This window comes from Carcharhinus amblyrhynchos, chromosome 5 (genome assembly GCF_965287045.1).
Source record: "Carcharhinus amblyrhynchos chromosome 5, sCarAmb.v2.hapA, whole genome shotgun sequence".
NCBI classification, from domain to species: domain Eukaryota; kingdom Metazoa; phylum Chordata; class Chondrichthyes; order Carcharhiniformes; family Carcharhinidae; genus Carcharhinus; species Carcharhinus amblyrhynchos.
Window position 1 is genome coordinate 126,099,479 of NC_137328.1, and position 20,675 is coordinate 126,120,153.

General features: G+C 45.2%; 1 protein-coding gene across 1 annotated transcript in view; it reads right to left on the reverse strand.

Annotated features, from left to right (window-relative positions):
* Positions 1–214: 214 nt before the first annotated feature.
* The window catches only part of c9 (complement component 9), a 62,737-nt gene continuing 42,276 nt past the window's right edge, over positions 215–20,675 (reverse strand). The window contains exons 9-12 of the mRNA XM_080189809.1: positions 9,478–9,656; positions 7,705–7,936; positions 7,011–7,157; positions 215–295 (exon numbers count right to left, since the gene is read on the reverse strand). Coding sequence (XP_080045935.1) covers positions 7,012–7,157; positions 7,705–7,936; positions 9,478–9,656 — 557 coding nt within the window. The 3' untranslated portion in view covers positions 215–295; position 7,011. The remainder of the gene's footprint in view (positions 296–7,010; positions 7,158–7,704; positions 7,937–9,477; positions 9,657–20,675) is intronic.

A 20,675-nucleotide genomic window follows, 5' to 3' on the forward strand; every position in this document is an offset into this window, starting at 1 on the left:
GTAGATTGAACCAGGGCAGGACTTACTCAGTTAACGGTAGGGCGTTGGGGAGAGTTACAGAACAAAGAGATCTAGGGGTACAGTGTAGAGGGAGCTTTACTCTGTATCTAACCCCGTGCTGTACCTGTCCTGGAAGTGTTTGATGTGAAAAATGAACAAGTATTCTTCAATGAAAAATGTTTATTATGGGTGTGAATCTGGAACACAGATGCTGCTCCTGATGGCTGTGGGAATCTCAGTGTGGATCTTGGAGATTGCTGGTGAGCTCACTTTGCAGCCTTGACAGCTCAGGGATCTGAAATTGAAAAGAGAGGTGGATTTCTGGCAGTAGATTCAATGGGTACTTGAGATTGTGCTGCATGTTATACTCTCCTCATAGAAACAGCATTTCAAAAGCCTCAATCAATAACACTGGCACCACTCAGTCCCAAATTTTCCTGCAGAGAACTGAAAGATCAACCTCAACTCAGCATAAATAAAGATTGTAAAATGCAAATCAGGCTGTCAGCTCACACTCAGTGGATTCTTATTTTACAGAGGGGAGGAGGGATCAAAAAGTAAAGAGAAGTAAAATGTACTTATTTATTAGTTACAAGTAAGGCTTATATTAACACTGCAATGAAGTTACTGTGACATTCCCCTACTCACCACACTCTGGCACCTGTTCTGATCAATGCACCTAGGCAGCACGTCTTTCAGACTGTGGGAGGAAATCGGACCACCTGGAGGAAACCCACGTAGAGACGGGGAGAATGCGCAGACTCTGCTCAGAAAATCACCCAAGCCGGGAATCGAACCCGGGTCCCTGGCGCTGTGAGGCAGCAGTGTCAACCACTGTGCCGTCCCTATCTCCAGTGAGTTGGGAGAGGAATGGAGAGACAGTTTGGATGGGCGAGCGGGTGTATGAAAAATATAGAGAAGGGACAGGATTTTCCAGCCACATTCATCCCAAAGCCTGAAAATCTCTGCCCGAGGTAAACCTCAGCCTGATCCCGCCCACTACAATTCCCACGGTGACGGGACAAGAAACTTCCACCCAAGGAGTAAGATAGAGAGTGCAAAAGGGATAGACAGAGGAGAGAGAGAGACAGAGAGAGAGAGACAGAGAGAGAGAGATGAGAGAAAATACAGATGAGAGAAAATGAGAGCAGAGATGCAGTCCATGGGAGACCAATCAAAGACAGACAATGAATGTCAATAATACCCACACCCTGAGACTGAACTCTTACAGGATACAGTTAGACAGAGAAAGAGAATGTCCGCTGGCAAATGGAGCAGGGGGTAGGGAGAGTGAGTAAGAGGAAAATAGAATTGAATGATTTTCATTTCTTTATGGGCTGGATTTATCCTGATGCCAATGACTGGGGCAGAATTTTTCCTGGCATGTCTGGAGCTGGTAGGGGGCAGGGGGGGAGGCGGTGGATAAGCTTGTGAAAAGTTGAAATCTTAGAACATAAAAATAGGAGGAAGCCTTTTCCCTCAAGCCTGTTCTGGCATTCAGCTGGACCATTGTTAATCTGTATCTTATGTTATCAGCCTACTTTGGTTCTGTTACTCATCCTTGGCTCATAAAAATGTGCTGGCTTCAACATTTTACTGAATAATGATACTAAATGACACCATCTCAGCTTCGTGTCAAACTCCTAACAGATATAGAGGGGAGTTTCCCTCCAGCTGCCATGGGAATCACAGCAGGTGGGGGACAGCCTTGCAAACGTCCATTGACCCCAGGTGGGATTTTCCAGTTTTGTGGTGAGCATGGCTGGAAAATCCCGCCCATGATCTTGAACAGACTATAATTGATAATCTAAAAAGACATGGAGATGGTGGTAATGTCAGTGGACTAGTAATCCAGAGGCTCAGGCTAATACTATGAGAACATGGATTCAAATCCCACCATAGCAATTTAAAAAAATTCAATTAATCTGGAATATAAAGTTAGCCCAGTAACGGTGACCATTGCTGGAATTTTACTGGAACACAGAACGGAATTCTCTGTTGGCCTCGGGCAGGATTTTACCAGCCTCGCCCAAGCAAGGTCATTAAGCCACAGCAATGTGGTTGACTCTCAACTGATCTCTGAATTATTCAGTTCAAAGGCAGTTAGGGGTAGGGTGGGCAATAAGTGCTGACTTTGCCCAAATATCATGAAGGAATAAAGCAAAAAAAGCTGAATGATCAGCAATTTCTGTCATCTTCAAGGATTGGATTGTGATGCACTCTCATCTCTCAGTTGTAGGGTTGTGAGTTCATTCCAACCACTGTGACTTGAGCACAAAATCTCCACTGACACCTGAGTCCAGTACCCAAGGGGTGCTGCATTGTCACTTTCTGGATGAGATAAAAAATCACTTTCTCAGGTGGACATAGAGGGTAGTACAGTGATGGACAACCTAGACTAGTAAGTGAGCCAAATGAATGAGCCATCTCACTGAGCCACAAGATTAAAACTGGGCTTATTCATTTACTGTGACCCATGAATAAGATTAAATACATTTAATATGTGCTAAATATTTCATATCGTGTAATAAAAAATACTTAATCAGTCATCAATCCAAATGATAAGAACAAAATAAATAATTTACATTTGATTAGATACAGAGGGAACACATGACTCACACAGTCAATGTTGTATACATTCAGCACACATCTCACTTCACGTGCCTCTGCTTTATGTGCCTGATTTCCTACATCCTAGACTCTTAAAGAGAGTGACAGCAGAGATAGTGGAGGCATCAGTTCTAATATTCCAAAAGATTCTGGAAAGATTCCAATGGATTATAAAAAAGGTAATGAAACACCCCGTCTTAAAAAAAAGGGAGAAAGGCAGAAAGTAGGAAATTATGGACCAGTTAGTTTAGCATCTGCCATGGGAAAACTTGGAATCCATTATTAAGGAAGTAAGAATGGGACAATTGGAAAATCAAAATGCCATCCATCAGAGTCAGTGTGGTTTTATGAAGCATAAATCATGTTTGATTGATTTGTTGGAGTTCTTTGAGAATGTAACAAGCAAAGTGGATAATGGAGATCCTGTAGATGTCATATATCTGGACTTCCAAAAGGCATTATGATGTAGTGCACAAATGGTTAATACACAAGGTAAGATCTCATGGGGTTAGGCATAATATATTAGCTTGGGTAGAGGATTGACTAACTGACAGAAAGCAATTATCCCAATCAGCACAGCTATCTCTGACTTTTCCCTCCTTTTATCCTTTTCCTTTTAACTCAACTTCCTTGGTGAGCCATGGTTGGTTTTATCCCTCTCCAAGAGTCTTGCCTCCTTACTGGGTTACATTTTTGCTGAGTGTCATGAATTTTCTCCTTAAATATCTGCCACCGCTGACTTTCTGTCTTTCCTGCTAATCTTTCTGCCTAGTCCACTTTGGCTAATTTCATTGTAATTCCCTTCATTTCAGTTAAACACAGTTGTTGCAGACCCAAGTTCCCACTCTCAAACGGAATATTGAATGTTACGATCATTATTACCCAGGGGATTTTTCACTTGAGGTCATTTATTAAATCTGCCTCATTACCCATTACCAATCCAAGATAGCCTGTTCCCTGCTTGGTTTCCTAACAAAATTGCTCTCTGGTACGATCCCTAATTCACTCTATGAATTTGTTATCGTAGCTACTCTTTCCAACTTGATTAACCCAATCAATAAGAAGATTAAAGTCAGCTAGAATTATTGCCCTGTTCTTTTTACATACTCCTATTTTTTGTTGATTTATTCCCTTTCCTACAGTGTGACTATTGTTTAAGAGTCTATACCCTTAGCCCTACCAATGTCTTCTTTCTCTTGCTGTTTTTCAACCTCCACCTAAGTTATCCGAGCCCAGATCTCTTTAATGAGATGATCTCATTTCATCTCTTTTTAACAGTGCTACCCCTCCACCTATTACCTCCCTCCTGTCTTTCTGAAAGGTCAAATATCCCTAGCTATTAAGTTCCCAGTTTTGATTTTTTAGCCATGTCTCCGTAACGGCTATAAGATCAAATTCATTTGTGTATCTTATCCCGAATGCTTTGCGAATTAAGATACAAAGTCTTTACACTTGCCTTTTTGCCATTTTTAAGCATGCTAACTTTTCTTGGTACGGTGGCCCTATTTACCTCTCACCTTTGATTACCCTGTCTACCATTTTTGCATTTTACTGTTGTTACTTTGAATACTGTCTTTGTTTCTCTTTCCCTTGTCACTCTGCTTAGATTTCCAGCCTCCTGCCATTCTAGTTTAAACCCTCCTCAACCACATTAGCGAATATTTGCCCTCAGACATAAGTCCTGGTCCTGCCTCAGTGTAACTTGCCCAGTTTGTACAGCTCCCACTTCCCCCAGAATCGGTGCCAGTGTACCAGGAATCTGAAACCCTTCCCCTTGTACCACTTTTCCAGTTATGTATTCAATGGATATGTCCTGTTATTTCTACTCTTGACAAGTATGTTGCACTGGTGTAATCCTGTGCTCACTAGCTTTGGGCTTCTACTTTTCAATTCCCTATATTCTGTTTTTAATATCTCATCCATGTTTTTTACCTACATTATTGATATTAAAGTGCATCGCGACCACTGCCTCGTCATTCTCCCCCTCCTGAATACTCTGTAGCTGCTCAGTGACATCCTTGACCCCAGACTAGGCAGACAACATACCATCCTGGAGTGTCATTTGTGGCCACAGAAACTCCTATATGTTCCCCCTTACAATTGAATCCCCTATAACTATTGCATTCTCACACTGCAGCACAACCAACCGTGGTGCAACGGATTTGGCTGTTGCTGTTTTCCCCTGAAAGGCCATTCCCCTCAATAGTATCCAAAATGATTTATCTATTTTGCAGGGGAATAGCCACAGGAGATTCCTGCGCTGCCTGCCTAGCTCTCTTGCTCTGCCTGGTGGTCACCCAGTCCCTTCCTGCCTGCAGAGTCTGAGCCTGCAGTGTGAGCACCTCTCTATACGTGCTATGCGTGGCCCCCTCAGTGCCACTCCAGCTCCAAAATGTGGGCTCCTAGGAGCTGTTGCTGAAGGCACTTCTTGCACACATGCTAACCCTGGGCAGTGGAAATGTGCGCAATTTCCCACATGGAGCACGAGGAGCACACCATGGATTTGAACTCTCCTGCCATGACTTACCCCTTTAAATCTTGGAAGATGCTTAATATCAAATAATGTCAATTACCCTAGGTTCCTTCTTTCCTGATTCTCATTGCTATAGAAAACTATAAACTATAAACCACAAAAAGACCTTACAGACTATATCTGAGGAAGAGTGTTCTTGCTATAGAGGGACTGCAACGAAGGTTTGGCAGACTGGTTCCTGGCTGGCAGGGTTGCTGTGTGAGGAAAGGTTCATTCAGTTCAGAAGAATGAGGGAGGATATCAGAGGGCTAGACAGGGTAGATGCAGGAAAAATGTTCCTGACGGCAGGGAGTTCAGAACCAGGGGAGTCACAGTCTGAGGACACAGGGTAAACATTTTAGGACAGAGTTGAGAAATTCGTTCACCCAGAGAGTGGTCAGCCTCTGGAATTTGCTACAACTGAGGCCAAAACAATGTATGTTTTGAAGAAGGAGTTAGGTAGGTATAGCAACTGGGGCCAAAAGGATCAAGGGATATGGAGGGGAAGGGGAACAGATTACTGAGTTGAAGGATCAGCTATGATCATAATGAATGATGGAGCAGGCTTGAAGGGCTGAATGGCCTCCTCTTTCCCCTATTTTCTATGAGGGAATAAGAAATTTACGAATGGATACTGGTAATTTGTTGAGTGGGCCAAAATGTGGCAGATGGAATTTAACGTGGATAAGTGTGTGGTTATCCATTTTGGCTGGAGGAATAAAAACACAATTTATTATCTTAAATGGAGGGAAGCTTCAAAGTGTTTTGGTGCAGAGGAATCTGGGTGGCCTCATGCAAGAAGCGGGTAATAAGGAAGGCAAATGGAATTTTGGCATTAATTGCTAATGGAATGAGTATAAAAGCAGGAAAATGCTATTGTAACAGTGTAGGGCATTAGTGAGATTGTGTCTGGAGTACTGTGCACAGTTTTGGTCTCCTGACTTGAGGAGGATGTAAATGTAGGAGAGGCGGTTCAGAGAAGGTTCACTAGGTTGATTCCAGTGATGGAGGACTTGTTTTATGAGGGTTATTGAGCAGTTTAGGTCTATACTCACTGGAGTTTAGAAGAATGAGAGGAGATATTCTCTAATTGAGGTGTATGAGATTCCAAAGGAGGTTGACAGGGTCGATGCAGAGTGGATTGTTCCTCTTCTTGGGTATCCTAGAATGAGGGGCCATAGTTTTAAGCTACGGGAAGGAATTACTTCACTCAAAGGATTGTGAATCTGTGGAATTCTCTACTCCAGAGTGTAGTGGACACTGGAACACTAAACAGATTTAAGGAGGAATGAGATATGTTTTTAATGAGTAACGGGGTAAAGGGTTATGGAAAGCAGCAAGAAGGTGGAGAGGAGTTTGAGATGAGATCAGCCATGATCATATTGAATGGTGGAGCAGACTGCAGGGGGCAGAATGGCCTCTTCCTGCTCTGAGTTCTTTATCTATCACTTCAGTCTCACTGGTAGGAAAGGAACTGTGTGGATGGAAAGCTGTGGAACAGCTCAGCCCATGGGCAACAGTCAACAAAATGTCTTGTGGGCTGCACCCAGAACCCAGATGTCCCGCATGTGACTTCTGGGTCACATGTTGACGACTATTGGAACACTCCAGATGTGTTCTCCACCGTGTCCTGTCTGATATACATCCCTCAACAGTCAGCACCTCATTATCACATTGCTGTTAGCAGGAGTTTGTGCTTCAATTTTCTTTAGAAATTCCTGATATTACAACAGTGACAGCTTCAGAAGTATGCCATAGGCTGCAGGCAGTGAGGTCATGAAAGGTGCTATATAAACGACAATCTGTCTTTTGTAGTCCCTGGGCCCCTGGTAATGGAATCTGCCCGTTGTCCCAGATACACACATGTTTCTCCAGCGGAACTCTTTACCTCAGCAGTACTCTGTGCTCTCGCTGTCCCCCGGGCATGCGGTGCCTCCTCCCTGCGTGCCCAGGCACTGCCGAGTACGTACTCGTTGCCTGTTGGCGCAGGAAGACCACCCTGACCAGCAACTCCATTGTCCATCTGTGTAACCTGCTGCTCCCGGGAGAGAAAAGAACACAGTTTAGTCTCGCTCCACACATCCACTTCCTTCTGTCGGAGGGTTTGGCCAACACAGACAGTGCAGGCAGAGTTTTGCCCATCCCCAATACAAGGTGATGGTGAGACTGACACTTGAAATGCTGCAGCCCCTGTGGTGAAGGCATTGCCATAGAATGTGGTGAATAAGGTGAGCCACCAACCCTCAGCGAGGAGTGACATCAACCCCCTAAACTCCCCTTTCCCCCTTCACCCCCCATCACCACACTCTCCTTCTCATTTCATCTTCTCCCTATTACGCAAGCTCCTTCCCCACTACCCTGACCTATTCTCCCAGCTCTGTCTTATGAACATCCAGATCCCTGAAACATTGTGATTGGCTTTTCGAGAATTGGGCAGAGGGTCCTAAATCTGGCCAGACTTTCAGCCTGACTTTCTGCAGAGAATGTCACTGATCCTAGACTCCCAGGAAGTCAAGTGAGCCATCACACCCCCACCCCTTCCACTGGATGTATTCTTCTGACAAACCCAAGCGCCAACTTACATTTCCCATTGTGTAGTGGTTTTGGTGTTTCGCAAGCAATACCCTGGAACCAGCTGCTGCATAAACACCGGCAGTGCCCGTCCAGTTGTAGCACTGTGCCACCATTCATGCACGGGGCACATTTACACACGCTGTATTCAGCCTCATAGTCAGAGATGGCCCGCTCCAGGTTCTGTCTGATCACTGAGGCACTCCTCATCTCGGATGGAACCAGGTCGTAGATTGGCACATTCTAGCAAAAGTAAAATGGCAGCTTTAGTTACCAACATGTGGGCAGAAAGAGCAGCCAACCCCACATAACAAGACAACTGGATCATCATGAGTGGACACTGGATTACCTCTCCTTCCCCACATAGTCTTATCTTTTAACCTACTTTCTCACTCCACATTTGCCAACTCTCACAGAATTATTTTATGTGTCAGACTCTAGTTTCAGACCAACCTTTCCCACCCCCAATCTAAATACAGAAGAACATAAGAACATAACGTTCACATAACTGTGTATAGTTCTGATCACCCTACTATAGAAAGGATATTATTAAACTAGAAAGAGGGCAGAAAAGATTGCTGGAGTTGCGAATAGTGATGAACATTGTCAGAGAATACAGCAGGATATAGATAGGCTGGATAAGTGGGTGGAGAAATGGCAGGTGGAATTTAATCCAGATAAATGCAAAGTGATGCGTTTTGGTAGATCTAATGCAGGGGGGAGCTATCCAATAAATGGCAGAACCACCAGGAGTATAGACACACAGAGACCTGGGTGGGCAAGTTCACAGATCCTTAAAGGTGGCAGCACAGGTGGAGAGGGTGGTGAAGAAGGCATATGGCATGCTTACCTTTATTGGACGGGGTATAGAGTTGGATGTGATGTTGCAGTTATATAGAATGTTGGTTAGGCCACATGTGGAATACTGTGTCCAGTTCTGGTCACCACACTACCAGAAGGACACGGAGGCTTTGGAGAGAGTGCAGAGAAGATTTACCAGGATGTTGCCTGGTGTGGAGGGTATTGGCTATGAGATGAGATTGAGTAAACTAGGATTGTTCTCCCTGGAGAGATGGAGGTTGAGGGGCGACCTAATAGAAGTTTATAAAATTATGAAGGGCATAGATAGGGTGAAGAGTTGGAAGCTTTTTCCCAGATCAGAAATGACAAACACAAGGGGTCACAAGTTCAAGGTAAGGGGGACAATGTTCAATACGGATATGCTGGGGTTGTATTTTACACAGAGGGTGGTGGGGGTCTGGAATGCACTGCCAAGCAGGGTGGTGGAGGCAGACACGCTGGGATCATTTCAGACTTATCTACATAGCCACATGAACAGACTGGGAATAGAGGGATACAAACGGATGGTCTAGTTAAAAACACATGACTGGTGAAGGCTTTGAGGGCCGAAGGGCCTGTTCCTATGCCGTATTGTTCTTTGTTCACAGGTTTAATTTCAAATCTGAGCTTGATGGGTTGTTGTTAACCAGAGGTTAATGGATACAGGGCAACATTGGTTATATGGACTTAGGTCACAGATCAACCATGATCTCATTGAAAGGTGGAATAGGGTTAGATGAGTCCATCCTACAGTGTTTGATGGAAAATTCTAGAGAAAATGCACTCAGCTCCTCACCTCATTTAGCCAATTGAGAAAAAAAGAGACTTGTGCCTTTAGGCTCACGGAAATATAAGGTTTGTTGTCTCAGTACCATGGACCTGCACTCCATGTGTCCTCCTGATCCAGTTTCTCCCATCCTGCTAGGGCAGCCTTGTGTCCTTACCTGCTGTCTCACTAATGCTGGGGAGTGGATGAGTGAGCTGGCCCAGTCCGTGTAGATGGAAGCATCAATTGGCCGGTTTCCCTCAGACAACATAACGTTCAGACGAGTGAGGAAGACTGTGTCCCCACCAGTGACAAATGACAGCACGTCCTTGATGAGAGGCTTTTCTGTTTTCAAGGCTGAAAAAGATGAGCATTTCCAAGCAGCAGAGAAAGAACTGAAAACATTCCCAAGTTGCTGCACCTCATGAATGAAAAAGCAGGATGAAGAACTTTGGCCATTAATGCCCTACACCAACAGGAAGGAAGTGGAAATGGCCGAGAGCTTCCAAATTCCTAGCAGCCAGCATAATCAAAGACTCACACTCCCTGGACATTATCTCTTCCACCTTCTTCCATCGGGAAAAAGACACAAAAGCCTAAGGTCATGTACCAACCGATTCAAGAACAGCTTCTTCCCTGCTGCTGTCAGATTTTGAATAGACCTACCTTTCTGTGCACCCTCACTATGACTGTAACACTACACTCTGCACTCTCTCCTTTCCTTCTCTATAAATGGTAGCTTTGTCTGTATAACACACAAGAAACAATACTTCTCACTGTATGCTAATATGTGTGACAATAATAAATCAAATTAAATCAAAATCAAATCAAAAAATGTGTTGAGATCATCAACAACCTGTTCTGGCTCCCCCCCATGCTGACACTACAGTTAAGAAAGCCCCACCAACGCCTCTGCTTTCTCAGAAGACGAAGGAAATTTGACATGTCAAATGCAACTCTCACCAACTTTTACACATGCATCATAGAAAGCATTCTTTCTGGTTGTATCACAGCTTGGTATGGACCCCTGCTCTGCCCAAGACCGCAAGGAACTACAAAAGGTCGTAAATGTAGCCCAATCCATCACACAAACCAGCCTCCCATCCACTGACTCTGTCTACACTTCCCGCTGCCTCAGAAAAGCAGCCAGTATAATCAAAGATCCCACGCACCCCGGACATTCTCTTTTCCATCTTTTTCCTTTGGGAAAAAGATACAAAAGTCTGAGGTCATGTACCAACTGAGTCAAGAACAGCTTCTTCCCTGCTGCCATCAGACTTTTGAAAGGACCTACCTCGCAGTAAGTTGATCTTTTTCTACGATCTGGCTATGACTGTAACACCACACTCTGCACTCTCTCCTTTCCTTCTCCCCATATACCGTATGAAAGGTATGTTTTATCTGTATAGCGTGCAAGAAATGACACTTTTCACTGTATCCCAATACACATGAGAATAATAAATCACATCAAATCAAAACCCTGTCATGGGTCTCAGTATTTGTCTGTCCTATGATCGTAGCTCTGCGGTCACCATATCTGCCAATGAAACTGAGTCCATCACACTGACAAAGGCAGCAGGCACATGGGAACACCAGCACCTCCAGTTTCTCTTCCAAGTCACACGCACCACCTGGACCCAGTCATAGCTCTGCCCCTTCACTGGTGCTGTGTCAAAGTCCTGCAACTCTTTCCCTAACAGCACTATGGGTTTACCTATAGCACATGCACTGCAGTGGTTCAAAAAGGCAGCTTACCACCAGCTTTTCGTGAGCAGTTAGGGATGGGTAACAAAGATTTTTTTTATTCATTCATGAGAAAAACCTTTTGTGTCATGATGACACAAAGATTGGAGGTGTTGTGGATAGTGTGGAGGGATGTCAGAAGTTGCAGCGTGACATTGATAGGATGCAAAACTGGATGGAGAAGTGGCAGATGGAGTTCAACCCAGACAAGTGTGAAGTGATTCATTTTGGCAGGTCAAATAGGACGGCAGAATATAATATTAATGGTAGGACTCTTGGCAGCGTGGAAGATCAGAAGGATCTTGGGATCCGAGTTCATAGGACGCTCAAAGCAGCTGCGCAGGTTGAAGCTGTGGTTAAGAAGGCGTACGGTGTACTGGCCTTCGTCGATCGAGGAATTGAGTTTAGGAGTCGGGAGGTAATGTTGCAGCTTTATAAGACCCTAGTCAGACCCCACTTGGAGTACTGTGAGCAGTTCTGGTCACCTCATTACAGGAAAGATGTGGAAGCTATTGAGAGGGTGCGGAGCCAGGACTGGGGAGCATGCCTTATGAGGATAGGTCGAGGGAGCTCGGCCTTTTCTCCTTGGAGAGACGAAGGATGAGGGGTGACCTGATCGAGGTGTATAAGGTGTTGAGAGGTATTGATCGAGTGGCTAGTCAGAGGCTTTTTCCCAGGGTTGAAACGGTTGCCACAAGAGGACACAGGTTTAAGGTGCTGGGGAATAGGTACAGAGGAGATGTCAGGGGTAAGTTCTTCACTTGGAAAGTGCTGTGTGCGTGGAATGGGCTGCTGGCAATGTTGGTGGAAGTGGATTCAATAGGATCTTTTAAGAGACTTTTAGATAAGTATATGGAACTCAGTAAGATAGAGGGTTATAGGTAAGCCTAGTAATCTCTAAGGTAGGGGCATGCTTGGCACAACTTTGTGGGCCGAAGGGCCTGTATTGTGCTGTCGTTTTTCTATGTTTCTAATATTAGCCACAATTGAATGGCAGAGCAGACTTGATGCACCAAGTGGCCTAATTCTGCCCCTATGGTCTTATGGCATTTGCCTGCATTGCTGGCTGGCCAACTTTTATTGCCTATCCCTAATTGCCCGAGGGATATTGACAATCAACCACATTGCTGTGACTCTGGAGTCACATGTAGGCCAGACCGGGTAAGGATGGCAGATTTCCTTCCCTAAAGGACATTAGTGAACCAGATGGGTTTTTCTGACAATCGACAATGGTTTCATGGTCATCAGTAGATTCTTAATTCCATGTGCTATTTCTTGAATTCAAATTCTACCATCTGTTGTGGCGGGATTCGAACCGGGATCTCCAGAACATTCGCTGAATTTCTGGATTAACAGTCTAGTGATAATACCACTGGACCATTGCCTCCCCAAATTGCCTTGCCAGCACTGCTCACTACCCGAGAATAAATATAAAGTTATGAGCTGTGGGAAATGGAGCCAGTGTAGGAACTGGATTTGTGACCAATGATGGCATAAAGATCACTAACCATTATCCATGTCTGTTTATATAGCTGGAGTGGCGTATTAAACACAGAAACATAGAAAATAGGAGCTGGAGGAGGCCATTTGGCCCTTCAAGTCTGCTCCACCAGTCATTAAGATCATGGTTGATCATCCAATTCAACAGTCGGTTGCCACTTTCCCCCATACAATTTGCCTTTTTTACCACCTGCTACACCTGGATGCTTATCTTCAGCGACTGGTGTACAAGGACACCAAGACCTCATTGCATGTTCCCCTCTCCTAATTTATGGCATTCAGAAAATAATCTGCCTTCCCATTTTTGCCACCAAAGTGGAAAACCTCACATTATGCTACATTACTCTGCATCTGCCATGCATTTGCCCATTCACTCAGTTAGTCCAAATCACATTGAAGCATCTCTGCATCCTCCTCCACTAGTCACCAACTGCCAACCCATTTACTCCAACTCTCTGCTTCCTGTTAGATAGCCAATCCTCAATCCACGCTAACACTTTACCCCCAACTCCGTGAACTCTAACCTTCTGCAGCAACATTTTGTGAGGCACCTTATCGAACGCCTTCTGGAAATCTAAAAACACCACATCCACCGGTTCCCCTCTGTCTACCGCACTCGTTACATCCTCATAAAATTCCAGTAAATTCATCAAACAGGACTTTCCCTTCATGAATCCATGCTGCGTCTGCTTGATTGAACCGTTCCTTTCCAGGCGTCCTGCTATTTCTTTTTTAATGATGGATTCTAGCATTTTCCCAACTACGGATGTTAAGCTAACCGGCCTGTAATTTCCCACCTTTTGTCTATTTCCTTTTTTAAACAGCGGCGTAACAGTAGCTGTTTTCCAATCTGCCCGCACTTCCCCAGAGTCCAGCGAATTTTGATAAATTACTACTAACACATCTGCTATTACTTCTGCCATTTCTTTTAGTACCCTGGGATGCATTCCATCTGGGCCCGGGGACTTGTCTACCTTTAGTCCCATTAGTTTAGCAAGCACTACAGTCTGAAACAAAGAAATGTCTGAGGAACTAAATTAGCATGTCCTTATGTTCTTATGTCAGGGGATTACATTCGTTTTTGTTAACCTTTTTCTCTTTACATATCTATCAAAACTTTTACAGTCAGTACTTATATTCCCTGCAATCTTACTTTCATACTCTATTTTTCCCTTTTTAATCATAAGAAGAAGTTTAAAATAACTTGGTACTAACAGGTCAGAGTGAATAGAGAATTTAGATATGTGTTTTTGAATAATCTGCATATAATTTGGTCAATAGCACAGTGCTCTAAGGCAAGATGGGATGTAGTAAAGTGAAAAGAACCACATTCCTCTGAACAATGAAACTACTGAGTGAAGTGGGAAGCAATTCTTATTAGTGTCCCTAGACAATCCTAATGAATAGAATATTCACTGCGCAAGGACAGCGCCAGAGATCTCAGACAGTTCGAATGAAGAGATCCTACATTACACCAGTCTAGGAGGTATTAGGAGACTAAGAGAAAGACTCTTGAAGTCCAGAAACTCACATAGTCCCATACTGTCAGAAGGTAATTGTTATTGGCCAAGGTAAATATACTAATAATTATTGTCTCATACCTGACTGAGCAAGGAGTGGGCAAATGGCTTCTGAGAATTGTATAATTGCAATACTGAGAGTGATGTAATTTCAGAGTGATTGGGAAAACCCTCAAACCTCTCTCCCTCGTTCATTGAACCAGACTTGGAAAATAAAGAAATGTCTTTAACCAGCGTACTGAATCCGCGAGTCTAGTGTTAGCTGAGCCGTAATTAAGAAGGGGAATCTCTCACATGAAAGCCAGTAAATACTTAGCCTCTGAAAAAAGTTCCAACATTAATCAATCCTTTGCTGAATTTTAAACTGCTCCCAATCCTCAGGCCTATTGCTTTTTCTTGCCAATTTGTTTGCTTCTGCCTTGAATCTGATACTATCTCTAATTTCCCTTGTAATCCATGGTTTGGTCATAATTCCCGATCACTCTCCCGCCAAACAGGAATAAACAATTCTGGAGTTCCCCTATTCATTCTTTCAATGCCTGCCATTGGCTGTCCACTGTCTGTCCTTTCAGTAATGTTTCCCAGTCCATCAGGGCCAATTCATGCCTCACACCGTCATAGTTCCCTTTACTGAGATTCAGGACCCTGGTCTCAGAATCAGCTACATCATTATTTGTTTGTGGGAGAGCACTTTGGAGATAGTGACCACAATTCGGTGTCTTTCATTATTACAATGGAGAGGGATAGGGTAACATGGCAGGGCAAGGTTTATAATTGGGGCAGGGGTGATTATGATGCAATTAGGCAAGAATTAGGGAGTGTACGACGGGAACAGAAACTGTCAGGTATGGGCACAAACTTTGGGAGGCAAAAGATGAGATTGCAGAGCCTTTAGCTTTGATCTTTGGGTCCTCACTGTCCACGGGAATTGTGCCTGAGGAGTGGAGAGTGACAAATGTTGTTCCTCTCTTCAAGAAAGGAAATAGGAATGACCCTGGCAATTGTAGACCTGTTAGCCTCGCTTTGGTGGTCGATAAGTTAATGGAAAGGGTCCTGAGAGATAAGATTTATGACCATTTCAAAAGATGCAGCTGAATCCAAAGGAGTCAGCACGGTTTCATGAGGGGTAAGTCCTGCCTCACAAATTTGATTGAATTCTTTGAGGAGGTAACTAAATGTGTAGATGAAGGTAGAGGAGTTGATCTTGTATACATGGATTTTAGTAAGGCGTTTGATAAGGTTCCGCATGGTAGGCTCATGAAGAAAGTAAGGAGGTGTGGGATGGAAGGAAATTTGGCTGATTGAATAAGTAACTGGCTGTCTCATAGAAGACAGAGAGCGGTGGTGGAGGGAAAATTTTCAGACTGGAGGCCAGTTACCAGCGGTGTACCACAGGGATCAGTGCTGGGTCCTCTGCTATTTGTGACTCTTATCAATGACTTGGAAGAGGGGGCTGAAGGGTGGGTTAGTAAATTTGCTGATGACACCAAGATTGGTGGAGTAGTGGATGAGATGGAGGGCTCTTGTAGGCTGCAAAGAGACATTGATAGGATGCAGAGCTGGGCCAAAAAGTGGCAGATGGAGTTTAACCCTGATAAGTGTGAGGTGATTCATTTTGGTAGGACAAACTTGAATGCGGATTACAGGGTCAACGGCAGGGTTCTGAGGAATGTGGAGGAACAGAGAGATCTGGGGTTTCATATCCACAGATCTCTGAAGGTTGCCACTTAAGTGGATAGAGCCATGAAGAAGGCTTATAGTGTGTTAATACATAGAACATTCCAGCGCAGTACAGGCCCTTCGGCCCTCGATGTTGCGCCAACCAGTGGAACCAATCTAATGACCCTCTAACCTAAACTATTCCAATGTTATCCATATGCCTATCCACTGACCATTTGAACACCCTTAAAGTTGACGAGTCCACAACTGCTGCAGGCAGGGCATTCCACGCCCTTACTACCCTCTGAGTAAAGAACCTACCTCTGACATCCATCCTATAATTACCACCCCTTAATTTAAAGCTATGTCCTCTTGTGTTAGCCATCACCATCTGAGGAAAAAGGCTCTCACTGTCCACCCTATCTAACCCTCTGATCATCTTGTATGCCTCAGTTAGGTCACCTCATACCCTTCTTCTCTCTAATGAAAATAACCTCAAGTCCCTCAGCCTTTCCTCACAAGACCTTCCCTCCATACCAGGCAACATCCTGATAAACCTCCTCTGCACCCTTTCCAATGCCTCCACATCTTTCTTATAATGCGGCGACCAGAACTGTACGCAATACTCCAAGTGCGGCCGCACCAGAGTTTTGTACAGTTGCAACGTGACCTCACAGCTCCAAAATTCAATCCCTCTACCAATAAAAGCCAACACACCGTACGCCTTCTTAACAACCTTATCAACCTGGGTGCCAACTTTCAGGGATCTATGCACATGTACCCCGAGATCTCTCTGCCCGTCAACACTACCAAGAGTCTTTCCATTAGCCCAATACTGTGTAATTAGCATTTATTAACAGGGGGTTTGAGTTTAAGAGTCGTGGGGTTATGCTGCAACTGTGCAAGACCTTGGTGAGACCACATTTGGAATATTGTGTGCAGTTCTGGTCACCTCACTATAAGAAGGATGTAGAAGCATTAGGCAGGGTGCAGAGGGGATTTACCAGGATGCTGCCTGGTTTGGAGGGTAGGTCTTGTGAGGAAAGGTTGGGGGAGCTGGGACTTTTCTCTTTAGAGTGGAGGAGGATGAGAGGTGACTTAATAGAGCTTTATAAGATGATGAGGGGAATAGTACAGTGGATGTGCAGAGACTATTTTCTCGGGTGGATGTAGCTGTTACTAGGGGGCATAACTATAAGGTTCATGGTGGGAGATATAGGAGGGATGTCCGAGGTAGATTCTTCACTCAGAGAGTGGTTGGGGTGTGGAATACACTGCCTGCTGTGATAGTGGGGTCGGGCACTTTAGGAACTTTCAAACAGTTATTGGATAGGCACATGGAGCACTCCAGAATGATAGGGAGTGGGATAGCTTGATCTTGGGTTTGGACATAGCTCAGCACAACATCGAGGGCCGTACTGTGCTGTACTGTTCTATTGTCCACCTTGATCAAGAATTCTACCATAGCACTGTCACTCTTCCCCAAGGGTTTCTCACAACTAGACTGTCAACTAATCCTTTCTCACTGTACGATGCCCAGTCTGAGATGGCCTGCTCCCTTGTTGTTTCCTCAAGATATTGCTCAGAAAACCATCCCATATGTGCTCCAGAAATTTCTCCTCCATTGTACTGTGACTAATTTGACTCTTCCAATCTATATACAGATTAAAGTCTCTCATAATCACAGATGTTCCTTTTAGCACATGTATCTCTGATTTCCTGTCTAATGCTATTCCCAACATTACCACTACAGTTTGGTGGTCTGTACACCATCCCCACATGTGTTTTTTGCTCCTTGTTGTTTCTTAACTCGACCCATACAGATTCCACATCATCTATGCTAATATCTTTCCTCAATCTTGTATCAATATCATCTTTAATCAAGAATGCAACTCCACCACCTTTCCCCTTCTGTCTGTCATTCCTAAACACTGAATAGCCTCAATGTTTAGTTCCCATCCTTGCTCACCTTGGAGCCATGAATCTGTAATGCTGACTGTATCACACCTCTTTACATCTATCTGTGCAATTCATCCATTTTGTTTTGAATGCTCCAAGCATTCAGATACAAAACCTTAAGGTGGGCACTTTTAACAATTCTTTTCCCTTTCCTACTATGTTTTACTCAGTCCTTACCTAATTCTGGTTCTTGATTTCTCTGCCTACCACTTTCCTAATTCTCCTCACTGTCTTTTCCTCTTGTTCTTAATTCCCCTGCTCGGCATTCTTGCAAAGGTTCCCATCTCCCTGTCATATTAATTTAAACCCTCCACAACCACTCTAGCAAGTTCCACCCCGAGGACATCAGTCCTGATGCTGCCCAGGTGTAACCCATCCAGTTTGTATAGGTCCCACCTCCCTTGATGGGGACAGTGTAGAGGGAGCTTTACTCTGTATCTAACCCCGTGCTGTACCTGTCCTGGGAGTGTTTGATGGGGGGACAGTGTAGAGGGAGCTTTACTCTGTATCTAACCCCGTGCTGTACCTGTCCTGGGAGTGTTTGATGGGGACAGTGTAGAGGGAGCTTTACTCTGTATCTAACCCCGTGCTGTACCTGTCCTGGGAGTGTTTGATGGGGACAGTGTAGAGGGAGCTTTACTCTGTATCTAACCCCGTGCTGTACCTGTCCTGGGAGTGTTTGATGGGGGGTCAGTGTAAAGGGAGCTTTACTCTGTATCTAACCCCGTGCTGTACCTGTCCTGGGAGTGTTTGATAGAGGGGACAGTGTAGAGGGAGCTTTACTCTGTATCTAACCCCGTGCAGGACCTGTCCTGGGAGTGTTTGATGGGGGGACAGTGTAGAGGGAGCTTTACTCTGTATCTAACCCCGTGCTGTACCTGTCCTGGGAGTGTTTGATGGGGGACAGTGTAGAGGGAGCTTTACTCTGTATCTAACCCCGTGCTGTACCTGTCCTGGGAGTGTTTGATAGAGGGGACAGTGTAGAGGGAGCTTTACTCTGTATCTAACCCCGTGCTGTACCTGTCCTGGGAGTGTTTGATGGGGGACAGTGTAGAGGGAGCTTTACTCTGTATCTAACCCCGTGCTGTACCTGTCCTGGGAGTGTTTGATGGGGGGACAGTGTAGAGGGAGCTTTACTCTGTATCTAATCCTGTGCTGTACCTGTCCTGGGAGTGTTTGATGGGGACAGTGTAGAGGGAGCTTTACTCTGTATCTAACCCCGTGTTGTACCTGTCCTGGGAGTATTTGATGGGGACAGTATAGAGGGAGCTTTACTCTGTATCTAACCCTGTGCTGTACCTGTCCTGGGAGGGTTTGATGGGGACAGTGTAGAGGGACCTTTACTCTGTATCTAACCCCGTGCTGTACCTGTCCTGGGAGTGTTTGATGGGGGGACAGTGTAGAGGGAGCTTTACTCTGTATCTAACCCCGTGCTGTACCTGTCCTGGGAGTGTTTGATAGAGGGGACAGTGTAGAGGGAGCTTTACTCTGTATCTAACCCCGTGCTGTACCTGTCCTGGGAGTGTTTGATGGGGGGACAGTGTAGAGGGAGCTTTACTCTGTATCTAACCCCGTGCTGTACCTGTCCTGGGAGTGTTTGATGGGGACAGTGTAGAGGGAGCTTTACTCTGTATCTAACCCCGTGCTGTACCTGTCCTGGGAGTGTTTGATGGGGACAGTGTAGAGGGAGCTTTACTCTGTATCTAACCCCGTGCTGTACCTGTCCTGGGAGTGTTTGATGGGGGGTCAGTGTAAAGGGAGCTTTACTCTGTATCTAACCCCGTGCTGTACCTGTCCTGGGAGTGTTTGATAGAGGGGACAGTGTAGAGGGAGCTTTACTCTGTATCTAACCCCGTGCAGGACCTGTCCTGGGAGTGTTTGATGGGGGGACAGTGTAGAGGGAGCTTTACTCTGTATCTAACCCCGTGCTGTACCTGTCCTGGGAGTGTTTGATGGGGGACAGTGTAGAGGGAGCTTTACTCTGTATCTAACCCCGTGCTGTACCTGTCCTGGGAGTGTTTGATAGAGGGGACAGTGTAGAGGGAGCTTTACTCTGTATCTAACCCCGTGCTGTACCTGTCCTGGGAGTGTTTGATGGGGGACAGTGTAGAGGGAGCTTTACTCTGTATCTAACCCCGTGCTGTACCTGTCCTGGGAGTGTTTGATGGGGGGACAGTGTAGAGGGAGCTTTACTCTGTATCTAATCCTGTGCTGTACCTGTCCTGGGAGTGTTTGATGGGGACAGTGTAGAGGGAGCTTTACTCTGTATCTAACCCCGTGTTGTACCTGTCCTGGGAGTATTTGATGGGGACAGTATAGAGGGAGCTTTACTCTGTATCTAACCCTGTGCTGTACCTGTCCTGGGAGGGTTTGATGGGGACAGTGTAGAGGGACCTTTACTCTGTATCTAACCCCGTGCTGTACCTGTCCTGGGAGTGTTTGATGGGGGGACAGTGTAGAGGGAGCTTTACTCTGTATCTAACCCCGTGCTGTACCTGTCCTGGGAGTGTTTGATAGAGGGGACAGTGTAGAGGGAGCTTTACTCTGTATCTAACCCCGTGCTGTACCTGTCCTGGGAGTGTTTGATAGAGGGGACAGTGTAGAGGGAGCTTTACTCTGTATCTAACCCGGTGCTGTACCTGTCCTGGGAGTGTTTGATGGGGGACAGTGTAGAGGGAGCTTTACTCTGTATCTAACCCCGTGCTGTACCTGTCCTGGGAGTGTTTGATGGGGGACAGTGTAGAGGGAGCTTTACTCTGTATCTAACCCCATGCTGTACCTGTCCTGGGAGTGTTTGATGGGGGGACAGTGTAGAGGGAGCTTTACTCTGTATCTAACCCTGTGCTGTACCTGTCCTGGGAGTGTTTGATGGGGGGACAGTGTAGAGGGAGCTTTACTCTGTATCTAACCCCGTGCTGTACCTGTCCTGGGAGTGTTTGATGGGGGGACAGTGTAGAGGGAGCTTTACTCTGTATCTAACCCCGTGCTGTACCTG